The sequence below is a fragment of the Lepidochelys kempii genome, chromosome 8, assembly GCF_965140285.1.
Source record: "Lepidochelys kempii isolate rLepKem1 chromosome 8, rLepKem1.hap1, whole genome shotgun sequence".
NCBI classification, from domain to species: domain Eukaryota; kingdom Metazoa; phylum Chordata; order Testudines; family Cheloniidae; genus Lepidochelys; species Lepidochelys kempii.
Genome location: NC_136387.1, coordinates 90,935,157 through 90,958,512, shown reverse-complemented (window position 1 = coordinate 90,958,512; position 23,356 = coordinate 90,935,157). Strand labels below are relative to the sequence as shown.

Below are 23,356 nucleotides of genomic sequence, written 5' to 3'. Positions count from 1 at the left end.
TGTGAGCAAAATAAACTTATAAAACTCTCTAATATAGGGATTCAAGCATTCCGCTCTAACTACAAATTGAAACTTGAGTGTGAGGTTACATACACTAGTGTGGTCTATGTGGTCTAGATCAGTTTCTGGAACAGAGAACCGATGGAGGGCATATTTTATTTAGCTTTGTACAGTAGTTTTATTGTATATTTCGAATTAAATGCTTTTATTACACATTCATAGAACATATGATTGTTTTTCAGTCCCTGGAAGTGGAGGATTCTGAAAGTTTATTATTGTTTCTGGTCATATTAGGTTTAAGTACCTAAGCATGCTGGTGATACTATACAATGTATACTCTATGCCCATAGTTATGTTTATTTTTTGTTTTTGCAGTGACAAATTCATGTCCTGCAAGACAGTGATGGCTTTTTCTCTAGAATTTGAATATGGAGGCCACAGGGACAGATGAAGTGGAAAAGCTAAAATCCAAGTTCATGTCTGCATGGCACAATATGAAATACAGTAAGTGAAACAGTGGATAAAATCCTGACTCCATTGAAGTCAATAGTTTTGCCATTGACTTCAGTGGGGAGCCAAGATTTCACACAGTAAGTATATTTGTATACATCTATTAATCAGAAATGTAACTTGGACTTTGAAACCAATTTGTTCTTCAACAATAAACTAAATAATCTGGGAAAACAAACTCATTTAGATATTCTCTTTCACTTTAAATATTTTAAGGATTTATTTTTTCAGTGACTGACTTAGGTCAGAAAAACAGATTGGCATTAAGCACAGATGACATGACAGTTTTGCATAGGATCTTAAACAGAGAAGTTGTAAAATCAGGCTATAGGAATGTCTACACTTGTGAGTTAGAGTGCATTAAAGCAGTCCAGTGCTCCCTAACTCACAACACATCCACGCTGGCAAGGCACGTAGAGCACCCTGACTCCGCGGCTGGAGCGCTCCTGGTAATCCATCTTCATGATTGGCATAACGCTTGGTGCACCATGGCTGGAGCGCCGCAGTACCAGTGTGGATACCCTGGTCTGTTAATGCGCTCTGATCAGCCTCCAGAACTGTCCCACAATGCCTGTTCTAGCCAGTCTGGTCGTCACTTTGAACTCTACTGCCCTGCCCTCAGATGATGAATCATCAGACCTGCCCTTTAAATTCTCTGGGAATTTTGAAAATACCCTTCCTGTTTGCTCAGCAAGGCATGGAGTGCTCTCAGTGCATCTTTCCAGGTGACCATGCCTCCACGCACCAGGCGATCTCTGGTATGGAGCAATGGCAAGGTGCTGGACCTCATCAGTGTTTGTGGGGAGGAAGCTGTCCAGTCCCATCTGCGCTCCAGCCGTAGGAATTACGATACCTTCAGACAGATATCAACGGACATGATGGAAAGGGGCCATGACAGGGATGCACTGCAGTGCAGGGTTAAAATGAAGGAGCTGCAGAATGCCTACCACAAAGCCTGTAAGGCAAACTGCCGCTCCGGTTCTGCCCTCCGCAACCTGCCGTTTCTACAAAGAGCTGGACGCAATACTGGGGATGACCCCACCTCCACTCCAAGGACCACCATGGAGACTTCAGAGCCCAGCTCAACAAGGCAGGAAGAGGAGGAGGAAAGCGGGAGTGAGGGTGCTGAAGAGGAGGAAGACACCCTGGCAGCTCTAGATGCATGCAGCCAGGAACTGTTCTCAAGCCAGGAGGAAGGTAGCCAGTCACAGCGGCCAGTGCTTTTTGAAGGACAAACACCAGAGGACATGCCCGGTAAGCGGCTTTTATTTTGGGAAGGAAGTTATTTGGTGCAGGCTCTTGGGACGAGGAGGATTAGGTCTGCATGCATGCCTAGATGTGGAATAGGGCATTGATGTGCTCTCTCACATCCTGGTAATTTGCCTCAGTGATCTTTTCAAAGGTCTCATCCAGAAGCCATGCAATGCGCTTGCACAGGTTCCTTGGGAGCGCTACTGTACTCCTTGTCCTAGTCAGGCTAACATGTCCGTGCCACTGTGCCGTGAGGCAAGCTGCATATGGGCCAGGGCAGAAGCTGCATTGTAGTAGAAGACCCTCCCTTGCTTTCCAGGTCACCCTGAGCAGCGAGATATCTTCCAGGATGAACTCCTGTGGAAAATGTGAGGACAGTATTCAGTATAGGGGCCCCCTGCAACTGTTGGCTCTCCCCAAGGCACAGAAACCGAGAGGACAGTACGGCAGTGAAACAATCAGTCCCCCTTGACCCCTGTGCTTACTCACCATTTTGGGGCTTCTGTGGGTTACGTGAGCTCGCTTTGGGCTGGGCAAATTCTGCTATTGTTTAGACTGTGCTCGTCTTTAAGTACGGGCAAATCATTGCTCTGTCTGGTGTGAACAATGCTGCCTCTGTTAAGTGTTGCATTTTGCCTTTACAGATGCAATCTTGAGATCTCAGCTGTCCGTGTTATTACCGGCCAAAAGACTCCAAAGAATTAGGAAGAGGCCATGTAGAAGCAAAGAAGACATGCTGCATGAAGTAATGTAGCAGCCCCTTCATGAAAATCAAAAAGCGCAGGAGTGGAGGGAGAGTAAAAGGAGGTTCTGCCAGCAGAATGCAGAGCGCCGGCACCAAAGAACGGAGCAGCTGATAAGCATTATGGAGTGCCAAGCGGACTCAATCCAGGAGCTTGTAGCCATGCAGGCGGAGAACTACTGCCCCCCCCCCCACTCCCCCAGCCCTTGTCCCAAAACTCTTTCCCTTGTGCCCCCATGTCACCTCCAACTCACTTTCCCCAACATCTGGGTTCTTATCGCCACCAGCTGCCTCCAACACCTGTAGCTTCACCACCCAACCCTGTAAACTACTACCATTACCCACTGCAGTCAGCCCTCATCACCATGCATTTTAGCCAGCCTGAAGTGCAGCACTCATTGCACAGCACTCCAGACAGGAAGGCTGAGTATGAGAACAGGACAAGCAAATCTGTGATTGAACTGTTCCCTACCCCGTCCCTTTGCCCTTTCTGTTTCCCAAGCAGTTGTTTCTTTTCAATAAATGAATCTTCTTTCTTTATTATTGCATTAAGTAAAAGATACTTTAGCCCAGGAAAGCAACAGGCACTGCAAAGCAAGCACAGATTCCTACTAACATTGGAACCACTGCACTTCACTCCCGTGCAGGGCACCAAACATTACTGGTGGCTTTCAGTCTCAAATTGCTCCCTCAAGGCATCCCTAATCCTTGCAGCCCTGCTCTGGGCTCCTCTAATAGCCCTGCTCTCTTGCTGTTCAAATTCAGCCTCCAGGTGTTGAACCTCTGAGTTCCATGCCTGAGTGAATCTTCCACCCTTTCCTCTGCAAATGTTACGGAGGGTGCAGCACACGAATATAACTGTCGGGATGTTGTCATTGGCCAGGTCCAGCTTTCCATGCAGAGAGCGCCAGCGGCCCTTTAAACGGCCAAAAGCACGCTCCACAGTCATTCTGCACCAACTCAGCCTGTTGTTGAACTGCTCCTTGCTGCTGTCAAGGCTCCCTGTGTAGGGTTTCATGAGCCATGGCATTAAAGGCTAAGCGGGGCCTCCAGGGATCACAGTGGGTATTTCAACTTCCCCTATGGTGATTTTCTGGTCTGGGAAAAAAGACCCGGCTTGTAGCTTCCTGAACAGACCAGTGTTCTGAAAGATGCATGTGTCATGCACCTTTCTGGGCCAGCCTGCGTTAATGTCAATGAAATGTCCACAGTGATCCATAAGTGCCTGGAGAACCATAGAGAAATAGCCCTTCCGATTAATGTACTCGGAGGCTAGGTGGACTGGTGCCAGAATTGGAGTATGAGTCCCATCTATCACCCCTCTGCAGTTAGGGAAACCCATTTGTGCAAAACCAGCCACAATGTCATGCACGTTACCCAAAGCCACGGTTCTTCTGAACAGGATGCAATTAATGGCCCTGCAAACTTGCATCAACATGATTCCAACGGTCGACTTTCCCACTCCAAACTGGTTAGCGACTGATCGGTAGCTGTCTGGAGTTGCCAGCTTCCAGATTGCAATAGCCATCCGCTTCTCCACCGGCAGGGCAGCTCTCAATCTCATGTCCTTGCACTGCAGGGTGGGGGCGAGCTCATCACACAGTCCCATGAAAGTGGCTTTTCTCATCGGAAAGTTCTGCAACCCCTGCTCGTCATCCCAGACTTGCATGACGATGTGGTCCCACCACTCAGTGCTTGTTTTCCGAGCCCAAAAGAGGCATTCCACGGTGGTGAGCATATCCGTGAATGCCACAAGCAATCTCGTGTCATACGCGTCATGCGAGTCAACGTCATCGTTAGACTCCTCCCTGTCAGTTTGTAGCTTAAGGAGTAACTCGACTGCCAAACATGACGTTCTGGCAAGACCCATCAGCATATTCCTCAGCACTTTGGGATCCATTCCCGCAGAACGAAAGGGAAGACAGAGCGCACAGAACAAAAAACGTTAAAATGGTGCTAAATGTGGATAGAAGCACAGGGATTGCTGGGATGCGAAGCGATGCATCATGGGGCGTTGGGACAGGACCCAGAATGCCCCGCACCTCCTGCCCCCTTCCCACAAGCTACAGCACTAGAATGGGAAGAGGTGCCCTGTGGGATAGCTGCCGATAATGCACCAGTCCCAATGCCGCTGCAAATGTGGCCACGCCGGTGCGCTTGCAGCTGACAGTGTGGACACGCTGCAGCGCTTTCCGTACTGTGCTCTCCGAGGGCTGGTTTAACTCTCAGCGCTCTACATCTGCAAATGTAGCCGTGCCCTGTGTGTAAGACTACAGCAGCACAGCTGCAGCTATGCTGCTGTAGTGCTTGTAGTGTAGATGCTTCTTACATCGATAGAAGGGGCTTTTCTGTCAGTGTAATTAACCCACCTGTCCAAGAGGTCGTAGCTAGGTTGACGGAAGAATGTATTTACACTGGGGGGGGGAGTTAGGTCTACGTAGCCATGGGACTCAGGGCATGAAATTTTTCACAGCCCTGAGTGACAGAGGTAGCTCTATCTAATTTTTAGTTGTAGACCAGGCCTCAGTATGAGCAGTTCTCATTGGTAGTGTATTTTGATAAAGTTAAGACTCTGGGTCAAATCCTGTCTCCATCAAAGTCAATGGGGTGTGGATTTCACCCTTTGTCTCTTCTCTCTCAAAACAGTTCAGAAGTAGGCAAATCTCAAAACTTGGTCACGAGGAATTAATTAGCTTTTATCTTCCCATTTCCCCTCAAGGCCTGAGGTCAAAATTTACATCTTAAGTCGGTGGAAGTTATTTTTGAGTGAAGACTGCAGGATTTGGGCCTAAATGAGGGGGGGGAGGGGGAATTGGTGCAATGTTTGCTAATATTAAATATTCAAATCAGGACGTGCAGCGGTTAAGATTAAACATGGAACCTTAATTCTACCCTTTGTGGCTATATGTTACACTATTGTGTTTCTCAATGAAGTATGTAAGTGTTGAAGTTCTGACAGCAACATTAACTCACCCATTTTGTGCATATATATTTTTTTATTCCTGTTTTTCTCAAATATGCATCTTAATCTTGTGACTAAATGTATACAGTAAAACTTTGCAGGTTGTGCATTGTGGCTTTTTAGTATTGCTGTTGGAAGCTTAACTTGAGTATTTTAATATAGTAATTAAAAGAATCACAAAATTAAACTGTATAGTAATGAGTTCATGTAAAAAGGCAGAGTTAACATAAGTTCAAACTTAACTTTTGCATTTCATGACTTCAGTGCTTACCTATGAAATTTTCAGGTTGCATAACATCTTATGTGGATGATATTGTTTTTACAAGGGCTACGTTACTTTAAGCTTGTTGACTATAAATCCATTCATGTGTCTTAACAATAGAACCTGTTTGTATTATTCAATCTATAAAATAATTCCAATTCCAGTGTGGTGTTTCCATGTTCTACTAACTTGTGTGACTTTTTGTATAATGAAATGTTTTTGGAAGTGTTTTGAAATATTTCAGCGACAAACTTTTGTTTGCTTTGTATCTCTTTTAGGTTGGGTATTGAAAACAAAAACTTACTTTAGAAGAAATTCTGCTGTCTTCTTGCTGGGAAAATGTTACCATTTCAAGTCTGATGGTAAGTGTAAAGGATTTAATTGATCCCATTTTGGCACTGCTCTGTGAAGTCTTTGTAATAATCTACCAAAACCTTTATTAATAGAGAATTAAAGTTCACAATTTAAATATGGAAAAGCTAGAATATTCCCAAAACCAGTCTTAATACCTGCCCCATCCCACTGTTCACACATAGGCCAGAGAACCCAGCCATTGTCAAATCAGACTTCATCCTTTGCGTGCATACGTTTTATAACCTATGCTTGAGTTTACTCATCTGTAAAATGGGTACTGAGGCTTAATCAAAGGTACTGCATAAACTCAGCCTTGTTCAGGAGAATGAAATGGTAATACCAACATCAAAGTAACACCTTCCTTGATGATTTCCTAGTCCCTGTTAACTCTTTCCTGTGCAAATTTGCCCTCTTATGGGAGCCGTTTTCCCAGCATGCCTTTCTCAATTTGGCCACTTATATTTAGTAGGACCAAGCAGCTGCAGCCTTAAAATGGCCGTTTCAATTGACAGCTGCTACCTGAATCATTCTTTTTTTCAGCTGCTACATACCTTTTATGTTTCTCCTCAGGTTTCGCTACTTGTTGCGGAGGAGATACTGTAGTCTCCTAGGGAATTCCTATTTTTAATAGTATAATTTTATTTTAATTAACAAAAGTCCTGTGTCAGTTAATTTCAAAGCTGTAACTTGTGTTATGTGTGTCTTGCAGAACCCAGTGAACTCTCTCCAGATGGATCCTGCTTCGATATAGTCGACAAAGTCATTTCTGGAAATGTAGAAGAGTTTCGTAAAGATTTTATTTCTAGAATATGGTTGACTTACAGAGAGGATTTTCCTCAGATAAAAGAATCTGCTTTGACAACAGACTGTGGTTGGGGTTGTACACTGAGAACTGGCCAGATGCTGCTGGCTCAAGGGCTTGTGCTTCATTTTCTTGGTAGAGGTAAGCATGAAGAGTAGATCATTTTTGGTTTTGTCAGGAGGTAGAACCAAGCATCAGGATGCAGGTGGCCCTTTGTTAATGATGAGGAACATGTATCAGCTTTCGCATATGCATCCAGTAAACTTAGCTAGCTAAAGTGCTTGCTTGCTTTTGATTCTGGACTGCTTTTTAAGAATATAGGAATTGCTTTACTGAATTAGACTAATGGTCTGTCTAGTCCAGGAGCCAGTCTCTGATGATGGTGAATACTAGCTGCTTCAAAGGAAGCTTCAGGAAACCCTGTAGAAGTTAGTTTTGGCCACAGCGAAAATTTCTTCCTAACCCTTATTATCCAAAGGGTAGCTTATGGCTGAAGTATGAGAGTTTATGTCCATTTCAAAACTCCTAACTAAAAAATAAAACAAAACACGCACCTTTACTTCAGTAACTGCATCTTCTTGTTATCCATGTAAATGTTCAATCCTTTTTAGAAACCTAGTAGGTTCTTGACCTCAGTGATATCTTGCGGTAATGAGTTCCACTGCCGAATTGTGTGCTGTGTGCAGAAAGTATTTCCTTCATCAGATTTAAATTTGTCATCTTTCAATTTTCTTTAATTCTTGTATCATGAGAGAGCATTAACAGAAGTTTCTAATCTATTATCTGCATGATTCACTATTTTTTTTCCCTGGTGGGGTTTGGAAAAGTTATTTTTCTGCTTCCCTTTGTGTTTTCTTATCTTAACCTTGTTCTTTCAAGATGTACTGTCTTACAGCCGCAGTCCCCTTTGGGGAAAATTGACTGCTTTCTGGGGTTGAGCATATTACCTCTCATGCTCTCCCCAGTCTTTTCAAACCCAAGAGGTGATAGACTGGAAATACAAAGCTGTTTCCTGCATGGTAGTTTGTTTCAGTACCACTAGGTCTGCAAGCCAGCCACCGTCTCAGTATTTCATCCTCTTTCCTTCCATCCCTTCTATAATACATGTATCCGTTCCCTGTTGATCAGTTCCTGTGCTGGGTTGGCTGTCCCCCATTGTCAAAGACCTTTCAACTCTGTCAGTCCCAAACTATGGTTTATTGCAAGGGAGTGTGTTGTTTTGTTTACTCAGCGATTTGGTGGTCTATGAGGGTTGTATTTATAACTAACATAAAAACATAGCATTCCGAAGGTCCAGCTCAGTAATATTTTGCAAATACTATGTAAGCCAAGAACCAAATCTTGCATGGTTCTTAAAGCCCTAAAACCACCACATCAGAAAATGCAATTTTGACTATTCTTTAGTGGTCCAGTAGCAAAATTGAACTGTGGAATTGACATAGCTAGCATTCTTTTTGTTGTAAGCACTTTGTCTGCTTAAAATATTATTTTGTTCCATTTGCCCCAACCCCAACATCCAAACATATGAAATTATTGTGTTTGGAGATGGCTTATTCACTGATCCTACCCCAGTTTCCCCATAAATACAGCTTTTGTTGCACATAAATCTTTTATTTAAATTTTTTTAAAACCCTGCACAATCTGGATAGAACACTAAACATGAATATGCCCGTGAGGCTGTAGGAGTAGCCCAGTTTAACGTTATCAAAACAAAAGGGTCTTGACTAGTCTTAATCTAAAGTGTATTTTTTAAAAACTGTACTTAAAAATCATTCTTGTACTATCCACTATGTATCCTCACTTGTGAGTCATGTGCTGCACTACTTCGGAGCTCCCAACCTCCCACATTTCTGTGGGAGCCCATCTGTGTAGGGAAAGGAGACATGTCTGGTCTACATGAAAGTTTTCTGTCATCACCCTGCCCTTAAGGGATAGTAAATCTTCTTTAGAAAAGCTTTTGGTGAAAATTGGGGTAACTGAAATGTGTTGTATTCACATCTTCATATGAAATATTTCATTGGTTGTGGATCCTTTTCTGGACATTTTTTTAATAGTATTTTCTTTTAACCAAAAAAAAAAAAAACTTAAATGCCACTAATAGCTAAAATGCTTATCTTTCTACAGCTACGTGAAATGCTCCAAATATTGCAGTATGATGTTGTCAATAAGTTTCTATTTTTAATTTTTATGTTTTGGAAGGTTTTACATTTAATTTTTTGGTACGTACACAAATATGGCAGCTTGAGATGTCGAGGTTCAGGAACAACTAAGTCCATTTCATCTTTCTGTTACATTTGCATCTTCCTTGATTTCTGAATCTTCCTCTGAAGGGCTTAATATGAGGCTAGAGTTTGGTAAGTCACTTCCTATGACTGAAATCTGTCTCTCTTCTACATATTAGAGCAGATGTTGTCAAACTGTGATCCATGGTACACTTGTTAGTGCCACAGAGCTGGCAGCTCACATGATTCTTGTGTCTTCTCATTTCCAGTTGGTTTTACAGGCCTCTTGGCTCTTTATTGGAAAGAAGAGACTGGAAGTCTGTAAAAGCATCTGCAAGCAAGGAGGAGGATCAGCTCTAATTGACTGCCTCTACCAGTAGCAACGCTACTACCTGCCTTATTCCAGCAACTGCCCTTTTAACAGGGTTTCCCTCATGATGCTTCACATCTCTAGAATGCTCCTCTCCTAATTGTCACCTCCCAAAGAGCTGTACATCCACAGACCAGCTTTCTGAGCTAACAGTGACACCCAGACCTCGTACACACCTGTATCACCATTTATAGTCCCTCCAATGGCTTCCTCAATTTTCCGCTGCCCACAGTCTATCTGGTATTTGCATTAGACAAAGTGCAACAGAGGACAGTATATTCAGACACAGTACACATCCTGGTAGCTTTAGTTTTTAGCATTTTAAAGCTAAATAAAACTTGAGTTTAAAAAAAAATTGTGCAATCTGCCTGTATTTTATATGCAATTTACAAATGATCCGTCAAATGTTCACTTTACATCTACCACCATAAGATAGTGAAAAGATACTACTTACAAATCTTAAAGTCAGGTGGCAATATTCTGATGTCAGCATTATCATTTCCATTTGTATCCCTTGCACAGTGCATTTCTGTTAATCAATAGCCTATGTACTTTGTGGCAAGTTGGAGCTAAATTCTGCCTCAGGACTTCTGGATTCCATGGCGCACTGATGGAAGTTCTGTAGCAATTTCAGATTAAACTAAAGATGAGATTTTTATTAATATGAGTAATACAATTAGTACTTTTTTTTTATTTTGATACTAAATTCATTGTACATCATTCCATATCTTAAGTTTTGATGTGCAGTAGAATTTTGTATTGAAGATGCATCATAGTAGTTATTGGGAGAAGCTGGAGGAGGTTATAGCATCTGGCCAGTGTCAGTTTAGGCTTTGTTGGGACCGATTGGGAGGGACCCACAATACACTGGTAAGAGAAGCGTTAGTGAATTATTAGTGTTGTGTTGACATGCTGAACCAGTTTACACCAACTAGGCTAGTAATGTGGACACTGCGTGTAAGGCAAACTGTTACAGAAAAAGTAGTTCCAGAAACATGGACAGGAGATGCTTTGCTACAATAGCTAACCTTGAAACAGTTCTGTTCTCTAGTATAGACAGACGTTACACTTTACTTTGTTTGACAAATCTTATGTTCTGGAGTGTCACTCTGCTGACCTTTTTTTGACTGATGTGCATTTTGAACATTGTTTGGGAGAATGGTTCTTCTGTTCATATTATAAGAATTCTACATCCCTGTTTAAAAAAAAATTATAAGAATTCTTCTCCATAAACTTGTCTTAGGAATCAACAAACAAGAAAGAGAAAGAATCAGTCATCAAAGGCTTTGCCTTGAATAACTATCAGTTGAACCTTTTTACATGTATTAAATAGTTAACTTACTGTGTTGATGGTATGTAAATTCCCCTAATCTCTATCTTGTAATTATACCCTAACTGGCTAAGTCTGCAGAGTCTACTATATCCTCTCCTGGAAAATCCTGCTAAAATTAAGGGCTAAGAAAGAAATGTAATGTGGCTAGTGTCTTCGTTGCTTCCTCCTTTCTCCCTCACAAGTAAAAATAGCACAACATATTATACTGAGTTGAAATTTTTTTTGCCTATATTCTCAGCAGGAGCATTTGCATGTCTATGTAAAGCATAGATTATTGGTTTTATTAAAAATTGGCACTTTTTTGGTAATTATACAAAAAACTTACTGTTAAGAAGTGTAAAACATATCTTTAAGAAATATTCTGTTTCAGCCTGGACCTGGCCGGGTGCGCTGAACATTGAAAATTCAGACTCTGAATCATGGACAAGCCACACAGTAAAAAAGCTGACTGCATCATTTGAGTCATCACTTACGGGGGAGAGAGAACCCAAGGTCCTCTCAAATGGTCATAAAGAAGCTCTAAAGAGAGACTGTGATGACAGTGAAATGAGAGATGAAGTTTATCATAGAAAAATAATCTCTTGGTTTGGAGATTCTCCACCTGCATCTTTTGGCTTGCATCAGTTAATAGAATATGGAAAGAAGTCTGGCAAAACAGCTGGAGACTGGTATGGGCCTGCTATAGTAGCACATATTTTAAGGTAAAAAATATCTTTAAATTGTCCTTCATTATTACAATGCCTTAAGTGTTACGGGAGAAACACTTAGAAGTGTCTTGAGATTTCTTCAGATTAATTGGACACCTAACCATTAATTATTGACTTAGCAACATGTCCATGTTACTAGCAATTTAGAAGAGCTTTTTTTTTTTTTTTTTTTTGCTATAGGAAGGGAAAAATAGCAGATTCAGGAACTGAAGTATGAGCTTCTGTCCAGTCTTGTCATTTATTTCTGAAACATTCCTATTTTCCTCCAGTCTGAGCAACAAGAGACCCAAGGTCTCTCCATACCTGATCTTTAAATAGGGCTGCCTTTAATGAAATGTTCTAAAAACTAACCACTCTTTCAACCTTGGAACATGCATAATATTATAGATTTTTTTTTATACTGTAACCTGGGGGCTGTAATGTACTGATAGTGTAATGAAATGTCAGAGCTAAAATTGATGTTTTCAGCATTTCTTTGCACACATCAAATTCTTGTGAAACTGTCAATGTATGGGACTATTAATATTATAATTATATTATAGTAAAAGTAAAGGATCTTTGACATTCAATATGAGTGTAAAAAAAAAAAAGGCCAATTTCTCTATACTCTGTGCCTTTATATGCCATTTCTTTGGATACTACTGATTTTGTTTTTTATAGTCTTATGTTCTAGGCGGGTCCCAGTTTAGCCATAAACGGAATCATTAATAAGTCACCTAAACATGAGAGGTCAAAGTTCAGATGTAATTTTTCTACATTTATGTAGATGCTGGAATAATTTCATATACAAATATACTCTCCTTGAATGAGCCTACATTGAAATACTACAGTGTTTGTGCTATGACAGGTGACGGTTATTTATGTATGTGCCTGTATTTGTAATATTTTCTTCACGTGGTAGATATCTGAAATTGACTTTTTTGTGAAATTTCAAAACAAATATTTTCTACTACTCCATTTTCTAATTTGCAAAGTATATTTGGCTTCAGGATCCACATGATCAAATCATGCATTCCCTTCAACATAATTCCTACCATTATTCAAACATTGCAAAGCTTTCCTTTCTTAGAACTCCCCTTCTCCCTTACTGCAGTACTGAGAATGTATAGCTCTCCCATAACTTGAGAATGTCTGTAATAAATGATTCTTCAGAATATATTGTGAAATAAAGGGATAGTGACCATTTAATACAATTACATATCAGAAGTCAAAGGCTAATCTTTTATTTTGAGCAGTTTAATTTCTTTACAAATTTTGTCCTTCACTGGTGATCATGATTCAGACTATCGACATATATTTTCTTTTTAATCTTTAGGTTCATTACTCTTATTCTTCTGAGGCTAGTTTAGTATTGCCATTATCTTTTTAAAAGTTTCAGTGAAACCATGGAGCTGTTCAAATGTTAGTTTTTGTTCTAATAGATGTCTGAAGCTAATTCTATATGTCTGAAGCTAATTCTATACATCTTTAGCTTGTCTTCTTAGGTTAGTTGTGTGAGCTGAAAAACAGTTCATACTGAGCCGATACTACTTTGAAGGTTAGTTAAAGGAACCCTATCAACTTGAAAATCACATTTCTGTTGGCAAATTTAGTATTTCCTATAGTTACAAATAAGACAAAAGATTACTATAACCAAAGGTATGTCGGGTGGTGGTGGTGTTTGTGTTTAGTTAATTTTGTACATTTAATCAGATTCTGTGTATTGTCACTTTCACTACTTCTTCTTAATAGCCTGTCAGTTTCTGCTTTTGCTGGAAAGGCTTTGAAATATTCTACAGGGTTTGCTGAAAAAACCGCACAATAAAATAAATAAACTTCAGTTTATTTTTATTTAAGGGATCCCCGTTTAAAAGGTGATCTATCAAAAACTGGAATATTTTGAAATCAGTTTCTTTTAAATTCAAGTTAATAGTATCTCTAAAAATCAAGAATCTAAATTCAGTTTACTGTTAATTTCTTGAAATGAAATACTGTAGCAAATCTTTTATTTGCACTTAGAAAAGCTGTTGAAGAAGCAAGAGACCCTGAGTTACAAGGGATAACTATCTATGTTGCTCAGGACTGTACAGGTAAGTGATGTGGCTATTGCAGGTTTTAGCCAACTTTATAAGCGCTTCACTTATGCTTTTCAGTTAGTGCTCAACAATATTACGATTTCAAAAGAAAAAACTAAATGCTATCCATATGTTTTGAAAATCTAAAAATTGGAATCATGAGCTCAGAGTGGATATTGATTTCTGCACTATATCTTTGTCCTGATGAATCAAACATAATAAGTGGAAAGGTTGGTAAATTGCTTGTTTGACATCTGATTAGGATAATGGCACTCAAAATAGTTAAATGGAAAAAAGCATCCACAAATCTGCCTGGCATGTATAATTTCACTCCGATGACTTATTATTTGTTTCTAGGGAGTCTGTTGTTCTTTCTGCTAGATCTACTCTTTAAAATAAATAAAAATGGTTTACATTTCCCTTCCCTGTCTTCCTTTTTCCTTTTGGTGAAGTGCAGAAAGTGGTAGAGATTTTTCTTAAAAACAAAAAACTGTCAGTAATTTAATTTATTATGCATTTTCTTAAATATTAAGCTGCATTCTCTTTGCAACGAAAAGTCCTATTTCTTGCAGGAACGTGTCCATGGGAAAGTTAATGCACCAGTTTCTAGTAGTAATAAATCTGATCAGTTCAAAGATGTGATCAGTCCAATAAACCAAGCACTATGGTTACCTATTTTCTACTCTAACACGATGTATAGGACATCTCACAAACACAAATGCTTTTAAATACTTGGCTGTTATCACAGGTAGGGTAGATTAGGGCTCTGGTGGATGTGCAGAAGTGGAGGGTGACAAGACAAACTAAATGTGTAATAAAACTTTACACTAATAACTATGACAATCTAGGCTTTCAAATGAAAGCATAATGTATTACTTCTATAGCTGTGTTCAGTTGCCTAAACTATTACTTTCTATGGTCTACTGTACCTGATCTTGGGAGATAATACAGGAATATCATTCCTTTCTGTGATCAAGCTAGTTTTAAAGGGACATACTCAACTTAATTGTATATTGTAAACAAATTTCTTTACCATGTTACAATTAACACCTATGGGCAGGGGTCGGCAACCTTCGGCACACAGCCCATCAGGGTAATCCCTGCGGCCTGCGCTGCTTCCCGCAGCTCCCATTGTCCGGGAATGGCGAACTGCAGCCACTGGGAGCTGCGGGGAGCCGTGCCTACGGACAATCAACAGAAACAAAATGTCTCGCTGCCTGCCAGTGGATTACCTTGATGGGCCGCGTGCCGCAGGTTGCCAACTCCTGCCTTAGGGTATTAAAAGTGAGAGAATTTTAAAAATCTAATGTAGTCTTAATTTAAATATTGGAAGTGAATTTTTTTGTCTTTATGCACTTTCTGAGTGGAGGAAGTAAAACAATGGTTTTATATTTTTGTTTAACTCAGGATCTAATACTATATTGTTTGAACATTAATGTTTTTAAAAAGCTTTTCTTTGAGATACATATTTTTAAATACGAAAGTTAGTTCTAGGACCAAATTTTAAACTATCCATTTATTTTAAAACAAATAGAAGAAATGTTTCTCTGCTCTTCTCAATAACTACTTTCCTACACCCTACATGCCACTTATCCAAACTGTTGAACTCAACAATGTAGCATATCTTTCTACATAATGCCACTCGAGGTGAGGAAAACGTGATTAGTTTCTATTAATACATTTTTTTTCCGAAAGACCATTTAATGTGGAGAGTCTAATTTTTTCAGAAATGTACAGGTTTGATTTATCGTGCTTAAATATAATTGTGTAGGCATATAAAATTTTGTAAAAGGTATTCAGTATATTTTTACTTCCAAAAAAATTACATGTGTACCTTACTGATGCTCAAGTATTTTCATTCTTATTTTCAGTTTACAGTTTGGATGTTGTTGATAGACAGTGCTCTTCTATGGGCTCTAAAAAAGCAGATATGAAAGCTGTAATTATATTAGTTCCTGTAAGACTTGGTGGAGAGAGAACCAACATGGACTACTTGGAGTTTGTAAAGGTATGAAATAAGAGTTCATTCTCTGTTTCAAACAGTAGCACTGGGTATGAAAAGATTCTTCATGGTGGTAATCTTCTAGCCATTAAATGCATGGTGATGATTTTACAGTTGTAAGTTGTAAAGTTTGACTTAACAGATTTTAAATGTCAATATTACAAGATCACACATAATTGCAGAGCACATGATGTCCTATGGCAGGGGTTGTCAACCTTTCAAAGAAGAGCCATTTTTTATTTTTATCTTTTAACCAAAATATTTCGAGAGCCGCATCACACACAAAGTGTTGGGGTGCAGGAAGGGGTGTGGGCTGTGGGAGGGAGTTTGGGTGCAGGAGGGTGTTCCGGGCTGGTGCAGAGTGTTGGGGTGCAGGAGAGGGTGAGGGGTATGGTTTCTGGGAGGGAGTTTGTTGCAGGAGGAGGCTTCGGGCTAGGGCAGGGGGTTGGGGTGCAGGAGGGGGTGCAAGGTGCAGGGCTCTGGCTGGGAGGCACTTACCACAGGTGGCTCCCAGCCAGCAGCACAGCAGGGCTCAGACAGGCTGCCTGCCTGCCTTGGCCCCACGCTGCTCCCGGAAGTGTCTGGCTGCTGGCATGTCTCTGTGCGCCCCTTGCGGGGAGGGGGACAGCGGGTCTTTGTGTGCTGCCCATGCCCACAAGCACCACACCCGCATCTGTGAGGACGGTGCTGGGGGCAGGGGCGGCGTGCGGAGCCCCTTCCCCTCTCCCCTCCACAGAGGCTCACAGGGACATGCGATCAGCCGGTCGCTTCCCGGAGTAGCCTGGGGCCATGGCATGCAGGCAGCCTGCCTGAGCCCTGCTGTGCCGGACAAAAAATGTGTTCTATAACATAAGGTATTGAAGGGTCAGATTAAAGAGCCGCAGGTTGCCAACCCCTGGCCTATGGTAAAGCAGTGATAAATATTTCGTTGCTAAAGTAATTTCCTGAAAAGGCACTAATGCAGTGACTCAAATTACAAATATAAATACCATAGATATACTAAATTATTATTTGTGGTGTCTTAAATGAACTTTCATATTAACAAACACTCAAAAAATATAAACCAAGCTGCTTATTTTCTTGTCTGTCTTTTTAATCTTTAAATAGCGAATATTGAAGACTACCAGCTACACTTTCACAGCTTATTCCTTCTACCTCTCTTTTTTCAGATTGAAGGGTTATAATCATTTGACCCAATTGACAGTTTTTGTGGCCATTATTTCATTAGCTGGCGGTTCGGATGACTCTGTATGTGGAAGAAGAGAGTGACGATTAAGAATGAAAAACCCCCCAGTGTATCAAATTTCAGGACAGAGCCGGGAAACAAACAGTTTAGTGTAGGGTTTTTTTGTCTCTCTTCTCATCAACAAATATTCAGCTTTTTTAATTGAACACTTAAAAATGGTCTCTAAGAAACTAGACCATAATTCTCATGCCCCATGAGCACATGTTGGTAGTTTGCTGGTTGAAGGGAAGAACTTGCGTAACTCTGTTCCTTCGTCTTTACTATCCTATTGTTAATCACACAGATTCATCCTTTTGAGTCCCATCTAAATTTGTATGATTGGACAGTTTAAGGAGCTGCTCAGTGGCATTAAGATAATCTGAGTTGGGCACTTTTGTTACCATACCTATTTTTCCTTTCTCTTGATTATCTGTTCCATTTTATCACAAAGTTTCAGAGAGAACTATGAAAAACTTTTATAACCAAGGAGGAGAGAACTATGAAGTCTTTTATTTAAAGTATGAAATAGCTGTTCTGTCTTGATTCCTTTTTTGTGTGTCTAGTTGTTTTAGAAGAGCTTTTGCTCTTTGCTGGTTAAGTCTGGCACAGTGAAACATGTCCCTGGTTGTAGATCTGATCTAAGAACCCAATTCCCATTACAGTACTTCTGCAAAAGAGCTTTGGAATCTCTGAATGTGGAATCATAATACCTTTATTTGTAGGCTAACACACGCGCTGCTTTTGCCTCTATTTTCATAAGGGTTTCTGATCTTGTGTGGTCACTCTTCTTTAATGTGGGCTTTTGTATTGGTGTTGACCATTGTTTTACTGGAAAACGTGCTGTCATTTGCAGATATAGCTCACGGGGGCTAGGATAAAAGGGGCTTCAGTTGCATGCATGCAATCATCCTGTCTTTGTAATTCATTGAAAGTGATTTAGTATCTTTGGTGTGGATTTAGGTATATGAAAACACAAACTTCCAAACTGAATTAAGTAAATAAGTGTTTACAAAGGATTTGGCAATTTGTGGATGATGGTTGTTACTTGATTGATTTTATAATACCTTTATACAAGAAAAGTACCTGATTACCATAAGGAAATCAGACCTTTGCTTTACCTAAGTAGCTCCTGTTTCAATTTTGGTGCACTGGAATAGGTTGAGTGGACACGGTCTTAAACTGTTTTCTCCTCTTTATCTTATATGCATAAGCATGTTTTGTAATGTTTATTACCCCTTGGTAATATTTGAAATAAATGGTATTTCCTCCTTACCTATTTGAACCACTCAGAAGTTGGTTTCCATGTTTTAATATCTTGGGTTAGTAATGTGATAGCTCTGCAAAAGTAGAAATTTTGTTGTTTGTTAATATTGTCTTTTAAGGCCAAATTTCTTGTTGAGAGAGTCTTCACAATGTAATTGATGATATGTAATGGTCTTACCTTTAGTGGCTACAGCCCTAGAAATTGGGGCATAAGAGCCACTGCCATTTTAGCTCAAATGGTAGCCTTTTGGAGGTGGAGACACTAATTCCTCATTTTGGCCAATAATGGACATCAGAGTCCTTACCAGACTCTCTTCTGTTCCCTGGTGTCTGCTATTCTGGGGGGGGAATGTTTCTCCCTCTATCTCTCTACACTTCTAGAGGTTCCTGCATGAGGGGTGACACGTGTACTTCTGCCAAACCCCCTGCTGTTTACCCTCTTCAGGTAAACATATGATGTTTCCTTCAAAACAGCCACACATTGGATCAGTGGGATTTTGGTGATCAAGAGGCAGCACTGGTGCACCTTTCTTATCTTCTCTTGTCTTTTAGGGTAACTGCTCTTAGAAGCAGCTGCAGCCTCTTCCTGTGAAGTAGGGCTTTTACCTATGAACAGGATGGAGGGACTCAGTGAAGGGCCACTGAACATAACACTATAAAATATGTAAAACTTCATGCCAGGCAGCCTACAGTGACTCCAACTTTTGTTATGTTACATTTATTCTCTTCTAAACTGTCCTGCCTGTCTTTGAACTGTGAACACCTCAGAACAGATCGGGGTCATCCCTTCTTGAATGTCTCCCAGCCCGTGGTCAGTTATGCCGATCACAAGCATTCAAAAAATTTACTGAAAAATCATGGTTGTTGTTTTTTTTAATATCAGCCTTATTTATCTTTTGATCTTTGAGTGCTTAAGGCTTACATTTCCTAGATTTTTCTCCACAACCACAAGAGCTGGATACATGTTTTAAAATTGAGTACTGAGGTTCTAATATAATTGCATGACTCCAGGAGCTGGGGCTTTCAGAAGAACACCAAATCATGAGACTTGCAATAAAACTGTAAAAGTTGGCAACACTGGGCACTTCCATAAGTCATTCACCCTGACCTCACTCTACATGTGATGGTCAGGAAAAATTAAATTAATAAAGTTACACCAAGTTACTTTAATTCATCACCTTCTTCTGTTAGCCTTTAAATCTGAATTATTTAATATTTTGTTGGCAGGGAATTTTGAGTCTTGAGTACTGTGTTGGTATTATTGGTGGGAAACCTAAGCAGTCATATTACTTTGCTGGATTTCAAGGTTAGTGTTTTAATAAGAGATGTCTCTTTAGTGTTTTCCTTTTAAAAGCTAGAAAGTTAATATAGGATCAGTGGGAAGCAGAATGATTAAAATAGCAAAATGAGTACCTTATTAATTCATCATATCTGCCAAAGTCCAGGCATTTGTCATTTGCCCCACATAGTAATTGGATTCTGTAAAATGTACATTTAATTTCCTTTGTTTTATAAACAAGGCATAATTTATCCGTTTCACCAAAACTTTAGAAGCCTTTGCTGCTACTGTCTGGCAGTTCTTATTTCATATTTACTTTTTACCAGTTTAAGTAGTGCTAGTTGATGCTCAAATGACAAGCAATATGTTCTTCCTGTCAGGATGAAGTAGCACAATACATTTTTCATATGCAAACTCTAGAATATAATTGTGTGTTTGTAAAAGTAATTTTATCACCAAAAATTAAATGACAGTCTCATCACTTTATAAAAATTCTGCTTATACAAGCATATTTGATTATGCAAAAGTTAATCTGTCCTGCAAAAACCGATGCTTCCGTCAATGAATATCAGTCTGGCAAGCAGTTACTTGCTGGCTTTTTTTTTTTCAGCTGTTCTGCATAGAAATTGGATTGTAAGCAGTGTAATAATAAGGTGTTTTTTGAATTACTTGTCTTCTGTTTTGTCCTTGTAGATGACAGTTTGATTTACATGGATCCTCATTACTGCCAATCTTTTGTGGATGTCAGCATAAAGGATTTCCCTCTTGAGGTAGTGTGGATAAAGAGCTGGTACTGTTTTTTTCCCATATGAATCAAACACTAATTATTTAGAGCTGTTCTAGCTATCTGTATTTTTACAGTTTTAGTTACATGTTATTTGTCAAATTTTTGCCCTTCTTTATAGACTTATAATCAACAAAAATGACTAAAGGTTAAATACTTGATAGTGGATTTTAATTTATTATGTACTTATTACTTCATTTATCTTTGTCTGTATCTTGTTATATACCAGAAACCCTCCACAAATAAATGATCATGCCACTAAGTAATTTTCCATTATAGACAGCTAGGCAGTACCAGCGAGCTTAAATATTACACATGGATTCTCTTAAAATAATAATAATGAATTGGTGTCAGAAATATATGTTAGAGTGTAATAGGGTTCAGCTTTGTTTTGAACTTTCGGCTATACAAATTTACTCTCTGCTTCTTTGACCAGTAATTTTCAGTGTGTTGTCTAGGCAGACTTGGTGATTACCATTTCAGTACTGTTGTCTACTTGTAATTACTTTATAGGTCATTTATTTAGCTTCTTAGATCAGAATTTTCCATTGTTGTATTGCTTTTACTGATGTCTTCTATGCTGTTCCTCTCAACAGATTGTTTTATTATTATTTTTAATCAAGTTAGCTCCATGGATCAGTAGCTTTCAAGGACTTGTCAAGTCTGAAAGTGTAGTTACTGTTTCTTTTTTTAGCTATGGCATGCTGTCTCCTTCAGGTTATAGTTAATGCATCCTGTCAGGCTCTGTCTAGGTCTTGAAAAATCAGACTTTTACATTAGTATTTTCTCCCCTTCTCCTCCGACTCACATAAAAAAAAAAAGGAGTAAATCCAGGGAAAGGTACTAAAGAACTGCATTTACAAGCAGCCCATAGACAAGCCAATATGTCCCCAGTACTCATGCTAAAAGAGGTATTCAGTACAGCAGTTTAAAACTTCTCCTTCTGGATCCTGTGATGTCCAGCCCTTACATGAACCTCTCTGAATGACACTTTATCAGCTACGGAACCCATCTGGGGCCTGCTCTTGTTGACTTCATTGCGCACCCAGGGTTCACAGCAGCTTGCAGGATCAGGCCACTAGAGCACAGAGCTGGTCTCTGGACTGTAGTTTTTAGCACTGGGGTTTTTCCAATTAAAAATTACAAAACCTAAAACACAATTTCACAAAACCACACCATATTTGGGGAGGGAGGAACATTTGCTTGCCCTCTATTAGTTGGTACTAGCAGGGTTCTATGGCTGTGATGTCACCAGTATAATGAATACGATGGTAACACTTAAAGTTTTGCTGCAAATACTTGCGCAGGGTTGGAGGTGGGGGAAGAAATACTCTTTTAAGCTTAAATGTTGTGAGTGCATCCTTTAACCTGCTAATTGGGGAATTCAGCACATTCTTAAACTGATGACATTTAGTTAAATGTAAAACATAAGTCAAATGGTTTGTAATGAAGTATACAACTATATTGTGGCCCCAAAGCTGTTGCTGCTGTATAACAATTGGTTTAAAAACAGAGAGAAGAGCAGGAATTATTTGAATTTCCTTGTCTAACACTATTGTGAGTAAAGCGCAATTAACATACCAACTTCAAAGAGGTAACATGCTGAAGTCAATCGTAATATCTTAATCAAAATATTATCAAATAGGGTGTTGAGCAGAACTGTTTGGACCCCTTTTAAGCTTACATAAACACTAGTAAATTTTAAAACCTAGCACGGGGTTAAACCAATAATGAAACTACTTTTAATGTTTAATTTTAACAAGATGCTTTAATGAAGGTGTCATGTAGTCTGAGATTATAAAGTTCCCCCTAGAAAACTAGTGGTTCTGAATTTAAAAAGAAATATAGGTCGTTTTTATAGTCTCAAACAAAAAAAATGTTCTATACTTCAAACTTTCTTCATTTTATAGTGCCCTTCTGAGGTCCTCAGATGGAAGTTGCTAAATGACTAACTTTATTTGTATTAGGATAGTGCCTGTAGACCCTAACTAGCATCAGTGTCCCATCCTGCTAAGCACTGTGCAAGTGCATAATAAAATACAGTCCCTGCCTTGAAGATCCTACAGTCTAACTAGATAAGAGGTGGGAGTCATAGAGCAGCTCAGGGAGCCAGGAATAGAACCTACATCTGTGGGCTCCTAGTCCAGTGATTTGTGCACCAGAGTGTGCTGCTGGGTGTCATTAATATGAATTTCCAAGTAATAATATACTTTAAATGTATTTTGAAGATGCAGAAGCAGCCAGCTTGGCTTGATCACTTCATATTGCTTTTCTGGATACAGGATTGTGTATCGGAAGGTCATGCTCAGTGCATTGAATAGTAATGTATGAGTTGTCCAGAAGTGTCAGAAAGTAAACAGAAATTGCTCTCTTAAGGTGGATAATAGCTTGTTAGCTTTCTCTATAGGAAATATTTTCAAAATTGACAAATTGTCCAGAATAAGTTGGAAATCAATCCAGTCTGTGCTGGCTTCTAGAATCCATTTGTTGGATGAGTGGAAAAAAATATGCCTATCCACTTCTCTCTGTGGTAGTGACTTTCACAGCATTAATAAGACTTCTCCTAAACATTCTACAAAACTAGTCTTAGGATGTTCCAATACCACCAATAACAATTAATGTTACTGTTCGAATGCTTTTCTTAAAGCAGACTCCCAGTATCTAACCTTGGTTAACTGTGAACTGCATAATATTTGGGCAGTATTAGGGAAAACACAATAAATAGGTGTCTCAGTCTTGCAGAAATATAACTTGCTAGTCTTTATTGATTTTGTAACAAAATTTAATGTAAAATGTAAACTGTTTTATTTGTAATTGGACCAGTCAGTAGTAAAGAGCAGTACATGCCAATAGTGTACAACTACCACAATGAGAGAAACCTTAAAATTTTATGTAGCAATCTGTACTCTTGCAGATCTGCTTTGTACCGAGTTCAAAAATGAAAAGTAGGAAGGTGTTAGGAAGAGGGATTCTACACCAATAGAGTGTTGAATATTAGCTTGCTTTTTGCTGTTTCTGTAGAGCCAGGTTAGAATTTAACAACTGTTATTTTGACACAAGGATAAGCTAACTGAGTTTGTGCCTGATGCATATCTACATATGTATTTCACATTACTTCCTTTCATAGCGGAAGTACTCAGAGAATAAAACTACTAGTCCAGTCTCAGTAGAACATGAAATGTGGAGCACTAAGATTTGTTAGATTTAAATACTAAGCTATTATAAGAGGATTAA

The 23,356-nt window shown here is 39.4% G+C and overlaps 2 protein-coding genes across 6 annotated transcripts in view; both read left to right on the top strand.

Annotated features, from left to right (window-relative positions):
- The window catches only part of ATG4C (autophagy related 4C cysteine peptidase), a 68,181-nt gene that overhangs the window by 4,362 nt on the left and 40,463 nt on the right, over window positions 1–23,356 (top strand). For all 5 annotated transcript variants that reach the window (XR_012160458.2, XR_012160457.2, XM_073357465.2 and 2 more), the window contains exons 2-9: window positions 376–504; window positions 6,006–6,089; window positions 6,791–7,024; window positions 11,179–11,509; window positions 13,514–13,584; window positions 15,441–15,577; window positions 19,287–19,365; window positions 20,032–20,108. Coding sequence is in view for 3 of the 5 variants with exons in the window: in XM_073357465.2 (XP_073213566.1) it covers window positions 429–504; window positions 6,006–6,089; window positions 6,791–7,024; window positions 11,179–11,509; window positions 13,514–13,584; window positions 15,441–15,577; window positions 19,287–19,365; window positions 20,032–20,108 (1,089 nt within the window). In the remaining 2 variants the exon portion in view is untranslated. The remainder of the gene's footprint in view (window positions 1–375; window positions 505–6,005; window positions 6,090–6,790; window positions 7,025–11,178; window positions 11,510–13,513; window positions 13,585–15,440; window positions 15,578–19,286; window positions 19,366–20,031; window positions 20,109–23,356) is intronic.
- Window positions 514–5,574, top strand: LOC140916213 (uncharacterized). The gene is made up of 2 exons (XM_073357466.2): window positions 514–1,764; window positions 2,406–5,574. The coding sequence occupies exons 1-2, from the start codon at window positions 1,242–1,244 to the stop codon at window positions 2,513–2,515; spliced, it is 633 nt and encodes a 210-aa protein (XP_073213567.2). The 5' UTR covers window positions 514–1,241; the 3' UTR covers window positions 2,516–5,574.